We start from the raw sequence: 15340 nt of genomic DNA, 5'->3' as shown, positions 1-15340 counted from the left end.
CCTTAAACGCTCTGTCCCTCAAACACTCTACCCCTCAAACGCTCTGTCCCTCAAACGCTCTGCCCCTCAAACGCTCTGCCCCTTAAACGCTCTGCCCCTCAAACGCTCTGCCCTCTGCCCCTCAGACGCTCTGTCCCTCAAACGCTCTGCCCCTCAAACGCTCTGCCCCTTAAACGCTCTGTCCCTCAAACACTCTACCCCTCAAACGCTCTGTCCCTCAAACGCTCTGCCCCTCAAACGCTCTGCCCCTTAAACGCTCTGTCCCTCAAACACTCTACCCCTCAAACGCTCTGCCCTCTGCCCCTCAGACGCTCTGTCCCTCAAACGCTCCACCCCTTAAACGCTCTACCCCTTAAACGCTCTGTCCCTCAAACGCTCTGCCCCTCAAACGCTCTGCCCCTTAAACGCTCTGTCCCTCAAACACTCTACCCCTCAAACGCTCTGTCCCTCAAACGCTCAACCCCACAAACGCTCTACCCCTTAAATGCTCTGTCCCTCAAACGCTCTGCCCCTCAAACGCTCTGCCCCTTAAACGCTCTGTCCCTCAAACACTCTACCCCTCAAACGCTCTGCCCTCTGCCCCTCAGACGCTCTGTCCCACAAACGCTCCACCCCTCAAACGCTCTACCCCTTAAACGCTCTGTCCATCAAACGCTCTGCCCCTCAAACGCTCTGCCCCTTAAACGCTCCACCCCTTAAACGCTCTGTCCCTCAAACACTCTGCCCCTCAAACGCTCTGCCCTCTGCCCCTCAGACGCTCTGTCCCTCAAACGCTCCACCCCTTAAACGCTCTACCCCTTAAACGCTCTGTCCCTCAAACGCTCTGCCCCTCAAACGCTCTGCCCCTTAAACGCTCTGTCCCTCAAACACTCTACCCCTCAAACGCTCTGTCCCTCAAACGCTCCACCCCACAAACGCTCTACCCCTTAAATGCTCTGTCCCTCAAACGCTCTGCCCCTCAAACGCTCTGCCCCTTAAACGCTCTGTCCCTCAAACACTCTACCCCTCAAACGCTCTGCCCTCTGCCCCTCAGACGCTCTGTCCCACAAACGCTCCACCCCTCAAACGCTCTACCCCTTAAACGCTCTGTCCATCAAACGCTCTGCCCCTCAAACGCTCTGCCCCTGAAACGCTCCACCCCTTAAACGCTCTGTCCCTCAAACACTCTGCCCCTCAAACGCTCTGCCCCTCAAACGCTCTGTCCCTCAAATGCTCCACCCCTCAAACGCTCTACCCCTTAAACGCTCTGTCCCTCAAACGCTCTGCCTGTCAAACGCTCTGCCCCTTAAACGCTCTGTCCCTCAAACACTCTACCCCTCAAACGCTCTGCCCTCTGCCCCTCAGACGCTCTGTCCCTCAAACAATCTACCCCTCAAACGCTCTGCCCTCTGCCCCTCAGACGCTCTGTCCCTCAAACGCTCTGCCCCTCAAACGCTCTGCCCTCTGCCCCTCAGACGCTCTGTCCCTCAAACGCTCTGCCCCTCAAACGCTCTGCCCCTCAAACACTCTACCCCTCAAACGCTCTGCCCTCTGCCCCTCAGACGCTCTGTCCCTTAGACGCTCTGCCCCTCAAACGCTCTGCCCCTTAAACGCTCTGCCCCTCAGATGCTCTGTCCCTCAAATGCTCAGCCCCTCAAACGCTCTGTCCCTCAAATTCTCTGCCCCTCAAATGCTCTGTCCCTCAAACGCTCTGCCCCTCAAACGCTCTGCCCTCTGCCCCTCAGACGCTCTGCCCCTCAAACGCTCTGCCCCTTAAACGCTCTGTCCCTCAAACACTCTACCCCTCAAACGCTCTGTCCCTCAAACGCTCTGCCCCTCAAACGCTCTGCCCCTTAAACGCTCTGTCCCTCAAACACTCTACCCCTCAAACGCTCTGCCCTCTGCCCCTCAGACGCTCTGTCCCTCAAACGCTCCACCCCTTAAACGCTCTACCCCTTAAACGCTCTGTCCCTCAAACGCTCTGCCCCTCAAACGCTCTGCCCCTTAAACGCTCTGTCCCTCAAACACTCTACCCCTCAAACGCTCTGTCCTTCAAACGCTCAACCCCACAAACGCTCTACCCCTTAAATGCTCTGTCCCTCAAACGCTCTGCCCCTCAAACGCTCTGCCCCTTAAACGCTCTGTCCCTCAAACACTCTACCCCTCAAACGCTCTGCCCTCTGCCCCTCAGACGCTCTGTCCCACAAACGCTCCACCCCTCAAACGCTCTACCCCTTAAACGCTCTGTCCATCAAACGCTCTGCCCCTCAAACGCTCTGCCCCTTAAACGCTCCACCCCTTAAACGCTCTGTCCCTCAAACACTCTGCCCCTCAAACGCTCTGCCCTCTGCCCCTCAGACGCTCTGTCCCTCAAACGCTCCACCCCTTAAACGCTCTACCCCTTAAACGCTCTGTCCCTCAAACGCTCTGCCCCTCAAACGCTCTGCCCCTTAAACGCTCTGTCCCTCAAACACTCTACCCCTCAAACGCTCTGTCCCTCAAACGCTCCACCCCACAAACGCTCTACCCCTTAAATGCTCTGTCCCTCAAACGCTCTGCCCCTCAAACGCTCTGCCCCTTAAACGCTCTGTCCCTCAAACACTCTACCCCTCAAACGCTCTGCCCTCTGCCCCTCAGACGCTCTGTCCCACAAACGCTCCACCCCTCAAACGCTCTACCCCTTAAACGCTCTGTCCATCAAACGCTCTGCCCCTCAAACGCTCTGCCCCTGAAACGCTCCACCCCTTAAACGCTCTGTCCCTCAAACACTCTGCCCCTCAAACGCTCTGCCCCTCAAACGCTCTGTCCCTCAAATGCTCCACCCCTCAAACGCTCTACCCCTTAAACGCTCTGTCCCTCAAACGCTCTGCCTGTCAAACGCTCTGCCCCTTAAACGCTCTGTCCCTCAAACACTCTACCCCTCAAACGCTCTGCCCTCTGCCCCTCAGACGCTCTGTCCCTCAAACAATCTACCCCTCAAACGCTCTGCCCTCTGCCCCTCAGACGCTCTGTCCCTCAAACGCTCTGCCCCTCAAACGCTCTGCCCTCTGCCCCTCAGACGCTCTGTCCCTCAAACGCTCTGCCCCTCAAACGCTCTGCCCCTCAAACACTCTACCCCTCAAACGCTCTGCCCTCTGCCCCTCAGACGCTCTGTCCCTTAGACGCTCTGCCCCTCAAACGCTCTGCCCCTTAAACGCTCTGCCCCTCAGATGCTCTGTCCCTCAAATGCTCAGCCCCTCAAACGCTCTGTCCCTCAAATTCTCTGCCCCTCAAATGCTCTGCCCCTCAAACGCTCTGCCCCTCAAACGCTCTGCCCTCTGCCCCTCAGACGCTCTGTCCCTCAAACGCTCTGCCCCTTAAACGCTCTGCCCCTCAAATGCTCAGCCCCTCAAACGCTCTGTCCCTCAAACGCTCTGCCCCTCAAACGCTCTGTCCCTCAAACGCTCTGCCCCTCAAACGCTCTGCCCTCTGCCCCTCAGACGCTCTGTCCCTCAAACGCTCTGCCCCTCAAACGCTCTGCCCCTTAAACGCTCTGCCCCTCAAACGCTCTGCCCCTTAAACGCTCTGTCCCTCAAACACTCTACCCCTCAAACGCTCTGCCCTCTGCCCCTCAGACGCTCTGTCCCACAAACGCTCCACCCCTCAAACGCTCTACCCCTTAAACGCTCTGTCCATCAAACGCTCTGCCCCTCAAACGCTCTGCCCCTTAAACGCTCCACCCCTTAAACGCTCTGTCCCTCAAACACTCTGCCCCTCAAACGCTCTGCCCCTCAAACGCTCTGTCCCTCAAATGCTCCACCCCTCAAACGCTCTACCCCTTAAACGCTCTGTCCCTCAAACGCTCTGCCTGTCAAACGCTCTGCCCCTTAAACGCTCTGTCCCTCAAACACTCTACCCCTCAAACGCTCTGTCCCTCAAACGCTCTGCCTGTCAAACGCTCCACCCCTTAAACGCTCTGTCCCTCAAACACTCTGCCCCTCAAACGCTCTGCCCCTCAAACGCTCTGTCCCTCAAATGCTCCACCCCTCAAACGCTCTACCCCTTAAACGCTCTGCCCCTCAAACGCTCTGCCCTCTGCCCCTCAGACGCTCTGTCCCTCAAACGCTCTGCCCCTCAAACGCTCTGCCCCTCAAACACTCTACCCCTCAAACGCTCTGCCCTCTGCCCCTCAGACGCTCTGTCCCTTAGACGCTCTGCCCCTCAAAAGCTCTGCCCCTTAAACGCTCTGCCCCTCAGATGCGCTGTCCCTCAAATGCTCAGCCCCTCAAACGCTCTGTCCCTCAAATTCTCTGCCCCTCAAATGCTCTGTCCCTCAAACGCTCTGCCCCTCAAACGCTCTGCCCTCTGCCCCTCAGACGCTCTGTCCCTCAAACGCTCTGCCCCTTAAACGCTCTGCCCCTCAAATGCTCAGCCCCTCAAACGCTCTGTCCCTCAAACGCTCTGCCCCTCAAACGCTCTGTCCCTCAAACGCTCTGCCCCTCAAACGCTCTGCCCTCTGCCCCTCAGACGCTCTGTCCCTCAAACGCTCTGCCCCTCAGAAGCTCTGCACCTCAAACGCTCTGTCCCTCAAACGCTTTGTTCCTCAAACGCTCTGCCCCTCAAACGCTCTGTCCCTCAGACGCTCTGTCCCTCAAACGCTCTGCCCTAAAACGCTCTGTTCCTCAAACGCTCTGCCCCCAAACGCTCTGTCCCTCAAACGCTCTGCCCCTTAAACGCTCTGTCCCTCAAACGCTCTGCCCTCAAACGCTCTGCCCCGCAAACGCTCTGTCCCTCAAACGCTCTCTCCCTCAAACGCTCTGTCCCTCAAACGCTCTGCCCCGCAAACGCTCTGTCCCTCAAACGCTCTGCACCTCAAAACTCTCTGTCCCTCAAACGCTCTTTCCCTTAAACGCTCTGCCCTCAAACGCTCTGTCCCTCAGACGCTCTGCCCCTCAAACGCTCTGCCCTCAAACGCTCTGTCCCTCAGACGCTCTGTCCCTAAAACGCTCTGTTCCTCAAACGCTCTGTTCCTCAAACGCTCTGTCCCTCAAACGCTCTGCCCCTTAAACGCTCTGCCCTCAAACGCTCTGCCCTCAAACGCTCTGTCCCTCAAACGCTCTGCCCTCAAACGCTCTGCCCTCAAACGCTCTGTCCCTTAAACGCTCTGCCCTCAAACGCTCTGTCCCTCAGATGCTCTGGAATGATATTTTGTGGGGTTTCCTCCTTTAATACACGAGCTGAAGGATGAAGGACGGTGTTTCACTGCCATCCTCCTCATCACTAATACACGGTGACAGCTGCCAGCAGGATTTTACGTTTGCTGTGTGTGTGTGTGTGTGTGTGTGTGAGAGAGAGTGTGTGTGTGTGTGTGTGTGTGTGTGTGAGAGAGAGTGAGTGTGATTCAGGGTGGGGGTGGGGGGATTAAGTAAGCTACAGTGGCTGCTGGGTAAACAGGCGAGTGTTGCTCCAGCAGCAACAGAGCCATAAATAGGTCAGTGGAGCAGCATTCCCAATCCTCATCCAACACACAGCATTCCCAAACCATTCCTATTTCTCCACCAACACACAGCATTTCCAAACCATTCCTATTTCTCCACCAACACACATCATTCCCAAACCATTCCTATTTCTCCACCAACACACAGCATTCCCAAACCATTCCTATTTCTCCACCAACACAGAGCATTCCAAACCATTCATATTTCTCCAACAACACAGCATTCCCAAACCATTCCTATTTCTCCCAACACACAGCATTCCCAAACCATTCATATTTCTCCACCAACACACAGCATTCCCAAACCATTCCTATTTCTCCACCAACACAGAGCATTCCCAAACCATTCCTATTTCTCCCAACACACAGCATTCCCAAACCATTCATATTTCTCCACCAACACACAGCATTCCCAAACCATTCCTATTTCTCCACCAACACAGAGCATTCCCAAACCATTCCTATTTCTCCACCAACACACAGCATTCCCAAACCATTCCTTTTTCTCCACCAACACAGAGTTCCCAAACCATTCCTATTTGACCGCCAACATAGTGCATTCCCAAAACATTACTATTTCTCCACCACCACACAGCATTCCCAAACCAATCCCAGTCCTTTACAGACACACAGCATTCCTAAGCCTTTGCTATTTTTCCAATAACACACATCATTCCCAAACCATTCATATTCCTCCACCAACACACAGCATTCCCAAACCATTCCTATTTCTCCTCCAACACACATCATTCCCCATCTTCCATCAACACACAGCATTCTCAAACCATTTCTATTCCTCCACCAACACACATTTCCAAACCATTCCTAATCCTCCACCAACACAGCATTACCATACTATTCCCAATCACAACATTACCACACAGCATTACTAATCCTTCACCAATACAGCATTATCAAATCATTAGCACTGCCAACAAAAAACATTCTCAAACCATTCCCAATCGTCTACCAACAAGCGAAATTCCCAACTCAATATTCATATTATTCTCTACAACACAGCATTCCCAAACCATTCCTATTTCTTCACCAACACACATTTCCGAATCATTCCCTATCCTCTATTAACACAGCATTCCCAATGCTCCACCAACACAGTATTCCCGAATCATTCCCAATCCTCCACCAACACAATTTTCCCAAACCCTTCCCAACAGATAACACCAATACCTCGTGCAGCACCCACAGCAGCAACTCATACCCAACACTGAATACCTCACACTTAGATAACCTGCTATTTACACACACACACAAACACACACACACACAAATACACACACACATACACACACACACACACACACACACACAAATACTACACACACACACACTACACACTTCCATGTCAATGGCATGCAGCTCACATGGTTACTGTGTGATGGAATTCCTTATACATTCAAAGCATTTTTCTTTCCCTTCCATCTTTCTTTTTCCATTTCATCTCTCTCTCTATCTCTCTTTCCCTTTTCCCCCTCTCTTTTTCCCTTTTCCCTCTCTTTCCCTTATTGCCTCTCTCTTTCCACTTTACCCTCTCTCTCTATCTCCCTTTTTCCTCTCTCTTTCCTCCCCCCTCTCTCTATCCCTTATTCCCTCTCTCCCTTTTCTCTCTCTCTCTTTCTCTCCACCTCTCTCTCTCTCTTCGTCTCTCTCTCTCTTTCTCTCGATCCCTTATTCTCTCTCTCTCTCTCTCTCTCGTGCGGGAGTGAAGGGTACAGCCGGGGTATTGGAGTGTGTAGGAGCTCAGACACACAGTGAAGCTGCAGCTCAAATCATATGAAATATGAATACAGTACTGTCTGAGTATAGCTCTCTCTCACACACACACACACACACACACATACACACACATACACACACACACACACACGCTTCAACACAAAAATCCTCTCTCTTACCTTTCATGGCTGTAATCATGAGGTACATCCTGAGGCTGAGAGCCCATACAGATCAGTCTCAGTAAACACACAGAGTGTGTGTGTGTGTGTGTGTGTGTGAGAGCTCTGCTGACTGTAGCTTACTGCTCCACCACATGAGAATCCATGTGACACATCAACACTAAGCCACACCCCCACCCACCCCTCCATCCTGACTGACAGCAGAGGCAGCCAATAGGAGCTCAGGGATTGAAGGTCTGTGTGGGAGAGGCTAACAAATCACGTTTCTTCTGGAACTTGTTGTTTAGAATCTGTACATCTGAAGCATGAAAACACCAGTGACTCTTACAGCATACTGAACCATTATAACATCACAGAATAATCATACTCTTACCTCACACACCACCAGATATACCTCATAAACCATAAACCACCAGATTAATCTCATAAACCTCATAAATCAACAGCTCTACCACGTAAATCACCAGCTCTACCTCATAAACCACCAGATTTACATTATAAATCTCATAATTCACCAGCTCTATGTCAAAAAGCACCAGCTGTACCTAATAAACCACCAGATTTACCTCATATACCATCAGGATTTACCTCATAAACCACCCGATTTACCTCATAAACCTCAAAAATCACCAGCTTTACCACATAAACTACCAGATTTACCCAAAACCCACCAGATTTACCTCATAAACCACCAGCTCTACCTCATAAACCACTGGTTTCACCTCATAAACCACCAGATTAACCTCATAAACCTCATAAATCACCAGTTCTACGTCACAAATCACCAGCTCTACCTCATAAACCAGCAGATTTACATTATAAAGCTCATAAATCACCAGCTCTATGTCAAAAAGCACCAGCTCTACCTCATAAACTTCCAGCTTCAGTCTGAGGCTGACTGATTAAACTTTAGCTGTTTATCTACAAATAAAATATATTGATTATCTGGAGATTTGTTACTTTGAAAATTCTGAACAGCAGAACGGCTTCATGTAATATTTATAAATTCAGCGTCTGAGGGGTGAACAGATTAACACCAGCAGTCTGTTAGCCTAGCTAGCATTAGCATTAGCACCAACAGCTGCATTCTGGTGTTGTAAAGGTATTAAACTACAGACTGGAGTAAACTATAATCATAATCCACATATCCTATAAAACCACAGGATCTACAAACACTAACCAGCACTAACACTCACATATGCTGTTAAAAACAGAGATTAATTTAGTTCAGAAATACAGTTAGCATCACCAGTTAGCCGTTAGCATCTCCATTAACATCTGCAGTCTGTTAGCCTAGCTAGCATCGGGCAGACAGCTGCATTCTGGTGTTGTGAATGTAATAATTATCTACCTCAAGTAAAAAAGTAAAGCCATAATTCACATCTAATATCAAACCACAGATCCTCCCCACTCTAACCAGCACTAATGAAAAACACAAAACACTGATTAATTCAGTTTAGAAATACAGTTAGCGTCGCTGGTTAGCCGTTATCTACTGCAGCTAATCCACTACACTACGTGTCAAAATAAAAGTCTCCTACGCAACCAGTGCAAAAAGATTAATCTGTATGTAATACTTAACATATTTAATATTTAACTTTTTTAAAATATTTAATAAAAATTTAAATATTTAATTTGAAATAAAACTATTGTGTTTGTATATAATCTATTTACATTAAATGCACGTGTGTATAATGTTACTCTTTAAAGAGCTGTGTATCTGTTTCAGCCTCATGATGTAACTTTAATCATAGTACTAATAATAAACTGAAAGAGCCCTTTTATCGGTGTTTGTATCGGTATTTTATATCAGTTTTATATCGGAAACAGATCGAAGCAGAAAAAAGTGGATCGTCCAATCACTACTCATAACCCTCAGAACCACCAACTTTACCTCATACAAAAACCTCATGAACCACATCCTTTCTATCTCATGTATCAAATTGTGTGTATAATTGTGTGTGTGTGTGTATAAAACTGTGTGTGTGTGTGTGTGTTGGAGCTAAAGCAGGGCATCAGGTGAACAGCCGTGATCTGAGACTGTTGCCTGCAGGACAACTGGCATGGTTGTGTGTGTGTGTGTGTGTGTGAGTGTGTGTGTGTGTGTGTGTGTGTGTGTAAGGGGCCTGGCGAGGTGAATGTTGTGCAGAGACACCGGAGGGGACAGAGCCATCTGAATGCTAATGATTTGGCGAGAGCCCAACTAAACCCAAAATCTGCCACAGCACACACTCCACAACCTGCCCTCAACACGCAATACGGACAACAGGGACAATACAGGACAATACGGACAACAGGGACAATACAGGAAATATGGACAATACGGACAACAGGGACAATACAGGAAATACGGACAATACAGGAAATACGGACAATACGGATCACATATCGTGAGTTAGTGCAGAGTCTACAGTGCAGTGTTGTGAGTGTTTATACTTGTGTATGTGTTTGTCTGTGTCCACAAAAGTAGGAATGTGTGTAATATTACTGTGTGTGAATGAATGAATTTCAGCTTATATAGCGCCTTTCTAGAAACCCAAGGACGCTTTACAATTTACACGTTTTACACACAAGCACATTACACATTAACACTCATCCACACACCGGTGAGAAGCAGCAGCCAATAGCGCACAGCGTACTCTCAACCAGATACAACCCCGTCCGCCTGGAGAACTGCATTCAGCACTACAGCATTTACCCAGAACAGAATGACAATCCATATCTGGGCACAATCATGCATACCACACATACATACATACCGTACATACATACATACATACATACATACATACCACATACATACCACACACTTTACACATACACACCAGATCAATTTAGAGTATCCAATTTACCTGATCTCCATGTTTTAAGACTGTGGGAGGAGGAAACCCACGCAGACACAGGGAGAACATGGAAACTCCACCCAGATAGGGACATGAACCCAAGACCCCAGTGCTGGGAGGCGAACATGCTAACCACTAAACCACCGTGCCGCCCACGGTTTATACTGTAATATTACTTTACTGTGTCAGTCCCCATGCTCCTCCCACTTTCAGCAATGCATCTGTGTCTGTCAGCTTGTCCAGAAATGCATGTGTAAACTCTGTCTTATAGGGGGCACCCAAAGCTCAAATTACACTTCCTGACTGTAGAGTTTGTAGGTGCAGACAAATCTCTATGATAATACTCATATCAATATTAAAATTATACTTACGTATTAACTAAAAATAAGAACTTTATTGTGTTATATATTGATACATAATTTTACCATATTGTTTAGCACTAATACCACTAAATACTTTCTGAAATACTTTGAATTATCAGCAGATTACTGGTTCATAAACACTGATAAGCAGTCCACGCCCAGAGTCTGTTCCTACAGTATTTAATACTGGAGTGTTTCCTGCAGGTAAAGTATTATTATAGAGTATTAATAAAGGTGGGGGTGAAGGGGTTAATATCTGTGGAGATGGAGGAGATGTTTTGATGGACTCTGGTTTCAGTGGGAGGAGCAAAGGGTCTGATACAGAACTGGGGGATCCAATCAGACCACAGTTCTACAGACTGACCCACCAACCAGAACCTGATCCAGATCACTATACTGGAATGCTGATTCGGAGTGTGTGTGTGTGTGTGTGTGTGTGTGTGTGTTTTGTGTGTGTGAACATGAGCCCGTCTCATTGGGCCAGGTTTGGCTGGATCAGACCAGACATGTCTCACACACACACACACACACACACACACACACACACACACTTCCAGCTGCTGCCATGTGTCCAGCGTCTCCAACACAAACAGCACATAACTGTAAACACACACACACATATACACACATACACACACACACACAAATATACACACAAATATACACACAAACACACACACACATATACACACAAACACATACACACACAAATATACACACAAACACACACACACATATATACACACAAACACACACACACACAAATATACACACACACATATACACACAAACACATACACACACACATATACACAAACACACACACACATATATACACAAACACACACACACACAAATATACACACACACATATACACACAAACACACACACACACATATATACACACAAACACACACACACACACAAATATACACACACACACACAAATATACACACACACACACAAATATACACACACACACACACACACACACACACACACATATATATACAAACACAAACATACACACACATTTATACAAACAAACGTTACTTTCTTCCTATTACAAGGCTATTGTTATCTATTAAACAATGAAGAAAGAAGAAAAGGGAATTAAGAGTTATGTATAAATACAGTAGCAGGAAAAAGTATGTGAACTCTTTGTGATTATACTTGTATTTCTGTATAAATTGGTGATTAAATGTGTTCTGATCTTCATCTACGTCACAAAAATAGACAAACACAGTCTGATTAAACTAAAACCACACTAATAATTATCTGTTTGCATGATTTTATTGAACACAGCATGTTAATATAAAAGTATGTGAATCTTTGGATTTAATAACTGGTTGATCCTCCTTTATCAGCAAAAACCTCAACCAATGGTTTCCTGTAGCTGCAGATCAGACCTGCAGAACGGTCAGGAGGAATTCTGGATCATTCCTCTTCACTAAACTGTTTCAGTTCAGCTATAATATTATGGGATATCTGGTGTGAATCTCTCTCTTGAGGTCATGATGCTGCAGCATCTCAGTTGGGTTCAGGAGGTCAGGACTCTCCAGAAGGAGTATTTATTTATTTTCTTCTGTTGAAGTCGTTCGGTTGTTGATTTAATTCTATGTTTTTGGTCGTTGTTCTGTTGCATCATCCGTCCTCTGTTGAGCTTCAGTTGGAGGACAGATGTCTTGATAAACTTGGGAATTAATTTTTCCGTTGATGTCGGCAAAATCCGTCCAGACCCTGAGGCAGCAAAGCAAAGCAGCCCCAAACCATGATGCTCCCTCCACCATGTTTCACAGTTAGGATGAGGTTTTGATGATGGTGTGCTGTGCCTTTATTTCTTTCTCCACACAGAGCGTTGTGTGTTTCTTCCAAACAACTCAATTTTGGCTTCATCTCTCCACAGTATATTTAGCCAGTACTGCTGTGGAACATCCAGGTGCTAGGTTTTTTTTTTTTTTTATGCAAACTTCAAACGTGCAGCAAAGTGTTTTTTTTGTACAGCAGTGTCTTCCTCTGTGGTGTCCTCCCTTCAACTCTATTCTTGTTTAATGTTTTCTTCATTGTAGATTTGTTAACAAAAATATTAGCATGTGCCGGAGATTTCTGTATTGAGTCTTCAGCTGACGCTCTAGGATTCTTCCTCACCTCATTGATCATTCTGCATGTGCTGTGCTCTTACAGTCATCTTTACAGGACTTTACCACGCCTAGAGAGAGTAGCAGCAACAGTGCTGAACTTTCTCCATTTGTAGAGCGTCTGTCTTACCGTGGACACGTGAACATCAAGACTTTTAGAGACTTTTTTAACCCTTTCCAGCTTCATGCTTTAGGTCAACAATTCATGAACGTAGGTCTTCTGAGAGCTTGATCTTTTGTGCGAGGCATAATTCACATCAAACAATGCTTCTGAAGATCAGCAAACTCAAAACTGGCGTGTGTGTGTTTTTTTATAGGGCAGAGCAGATTTAACCAACACATCCATCACATCTCATCACAACCTGCCTCCAATTAGTGCATTACCTTTTAGAAAAGTCATTAAACTAGGGGTTTACATATTTTTCCCCCCTAACTGTGAATATTAACATGTTGTGTTCAATAAAATCATGCAAACAGATAATTATTAGTGTGGTTTTAGTTTAAGCAGACTGTGTTTGTCTATTGTTGTGATGTAGATGAAGATCAGAACACATTTAATCACCAATTTATACAGAAATACAAGTATAATCCCAAAGAGTTCACACACTTTTTCCTGCAACTAAATTGTCCAATCACAGGGCACAAACCCAACTTTACTGTCTGTGATTCTGTGAGTCTGTACTGATGACCCACTGACACTGATCAGTGATCAGTATCTCCTTCTGATCAATACGAGAGAGAGAGAGAGAGAGAGAGAGAGAGAGAGAGACAGAGAGAGAGACAGAGAGAGAGACAGAGAGAGAGAAAGAGAGAGAGAAAGAGAGAGAGAAAGAGAGAGAGAAAGAGAGAGAGAGAGACAGAGAGAGAGAAAGAGAGAGAGAAAGAGAGAGAGACAGAGAGAGAGAGAGAAAGAGAGAGAGAAAGGGAGAGAGAGAGGAAACAGCAGCAGGACGAGAGAGAGAGAGATAACACTGTCTCTTCTTCTCTGATAACAATCAGCTCATCCTCTCAGATCAAAGAGCTTCAGAGAGACGCCCTGTCTCACAGCGTCAGCTCCGGATTCACCTCCAGCCCACAGTTTAATTATTAATAATCATTATTATACTATTTATGTGATATAAATATATATAACAGCCTTAATCACATGCAGAATTACAAACTCAAGCGAAGAAACTCTGCGTGTGCTGCAGTTTAGCAGTGTTGCTGTGATGCACTGTATGTGTTGGTTGCCGTGGTGTTGCTAGGTGGTTTCTAAGGAGTTGTTATACGATGGAATATAAATATATTTGGGTATTTTTGTACGAACATACAGTATATACTGTGTCTTTAAATAATGATGCACAGAGGTGAAAAATACACTTATATTACTGGTTTCAGTACCAGTTACAAAGCAGTGAAATTAATATATACTTACATGTGTGTGTCTTCTTTGTTACATCTGAAAAACATACAAGACAAAAAAAATATATATGAGTATTAATTGATACTCAAAATTCAAACTTGAAATCACGTTGATGTTGACATTCATCAATATAAATAAGATGACAATAATACATAGTTTTCACAGAGCTTCACAGATAGTTATCATTTTTGCACATCTTTATCAGAAATAGGTGCAACTTAAAATAGCTGAATGCAGCTTTTATCACAAGAGGTATATTGTGGACACAAATATATGATCCTACTGTAAAGTGTAGGTTACTAAAAAAAAAGCAATAATGGGCGGTTATATGAAAATTAAAGTATTATAGATTACTATGGAGGTATTTTGCACCATTGTTCATATCAATATTATTTTTTATTAGAAATTATTTAAAATGAAATTATATTAAAAAGCAACTGATTATCATATTTTCTGATTGTTCCTTCCAACTTTCACAATCTACCTTACTTTACCTTCGTCTAATCTCACTCTTTTACTGTACCTCAATTTATCCTAGTCAACCTAGCAACTATGCAGCGCTTACAAGCCAAACAGCACAGCTACAAACAGAGCAGCAATGGAACAATTTTAACTGGTGGAGTTTTTATAACCAAACAGATCCTATTTTCTCCTCCTCTTTAACTCTTTAAAATCTTTCAATAAACAGTGATAATATTATAGTGATAATGTAACTGTGGTATAATCACAATAATACACTCGAGGTTCGTGCTATAATGTGTAATATTGGCACTGCCTCATGTGTATGATCGCAGCACAGCAGTGCCAATATTACACGTTATAGCACAAACCTCGAGTGTATTATTGCTTATATTTAAGAGTGTGTGTGTGTTATGGTGTGTGTGTTGAGGTGTGTGTTGGGGTATGTGTGTGTGTTATGGTGTGTGCGTTGGGGTGTGTGTGTGTGTGTGTGTGTGTTGGTGTGTGTGTGTGTGTTGGGGTGTGTGTGTGTGTGTTGGGGTGTGTGTGTGTGTTGGGGTGTGTGTGTGTGTGTTGGGGTGTGTGTGTGTGTGTTGGGGTGTGTGTGTGTGTGTTGGGGTGTGTGTGTGTGTTGGGGTGTGTGTGTGTGTTGGGGTGTGTGTGTGTGTGTTGGGGTGTGTGTGTGTGTGTTGGTGTGTGTGTGTTGGGGTGTGGGTGTGTTGGGGTGTGTGTGTGTGTTGGTGTGTGTGTGTGTGTTGGTGTGTGT

At 46.3% G+C, this 15340-nt stretch overlaps 2 protein-coding genes across 4 annotated transcripts in view; both read right to left on the bottom strand.

Annotated features, from left to right (window-relative positions):
* Positions 1-15340, bottom strand: part of vps13c (vacuolar protein sorting 13 homolog C) — a 259753-nt gene that overhangs the window by 2833 nt on the left and 241580 nt on the right. The window lies entirely within an intron of this gene.
* The window catches only part of rorab (RAR-related orphan receptor A, paralog b), a 65016-nt gene that overhangs the window by 23470 nt on the left and 26206 nt on the right, over positions 1-15340 (bottom strand). For 2 of the 3 annotated variants that reach the window (XM_049473688.1, XM_049473689.1), the window contains exon 3: positions 14128-14151. In XM_049473688.1, the coding sequence (XP_049329645.1) occupies positions 14128-14151 (24 nt within the window). Of the gene's footprint in view, positions 1-7368; positions 7503-14127; positions 14152-15340 lie in introns of those variants that run through there. The other variant, XM_049473690.1, reaches the window with a different exon arrangement.

Source organism: Astyanax mexicanus, unplaced genomic scaffold (genome assembly GCF_023375975.1).
Source record: "Astyanax mexicanus isolate ESR-SI-001 unplaced genomic scaffold, AstMex3_surface scaffold_43, whole genome shotgun sequence".
In the NCBI taxonomy this organism is placed as follows: Eukaryota; Metazoa; Chordata; class Actinopteri; order Characiformes; family Acestrorhamphidae; genus Astyanax; species Astyanax mexicanus.
This window is presented reverse-complemented; position numbering and strand designations above follow the sequence as displayed.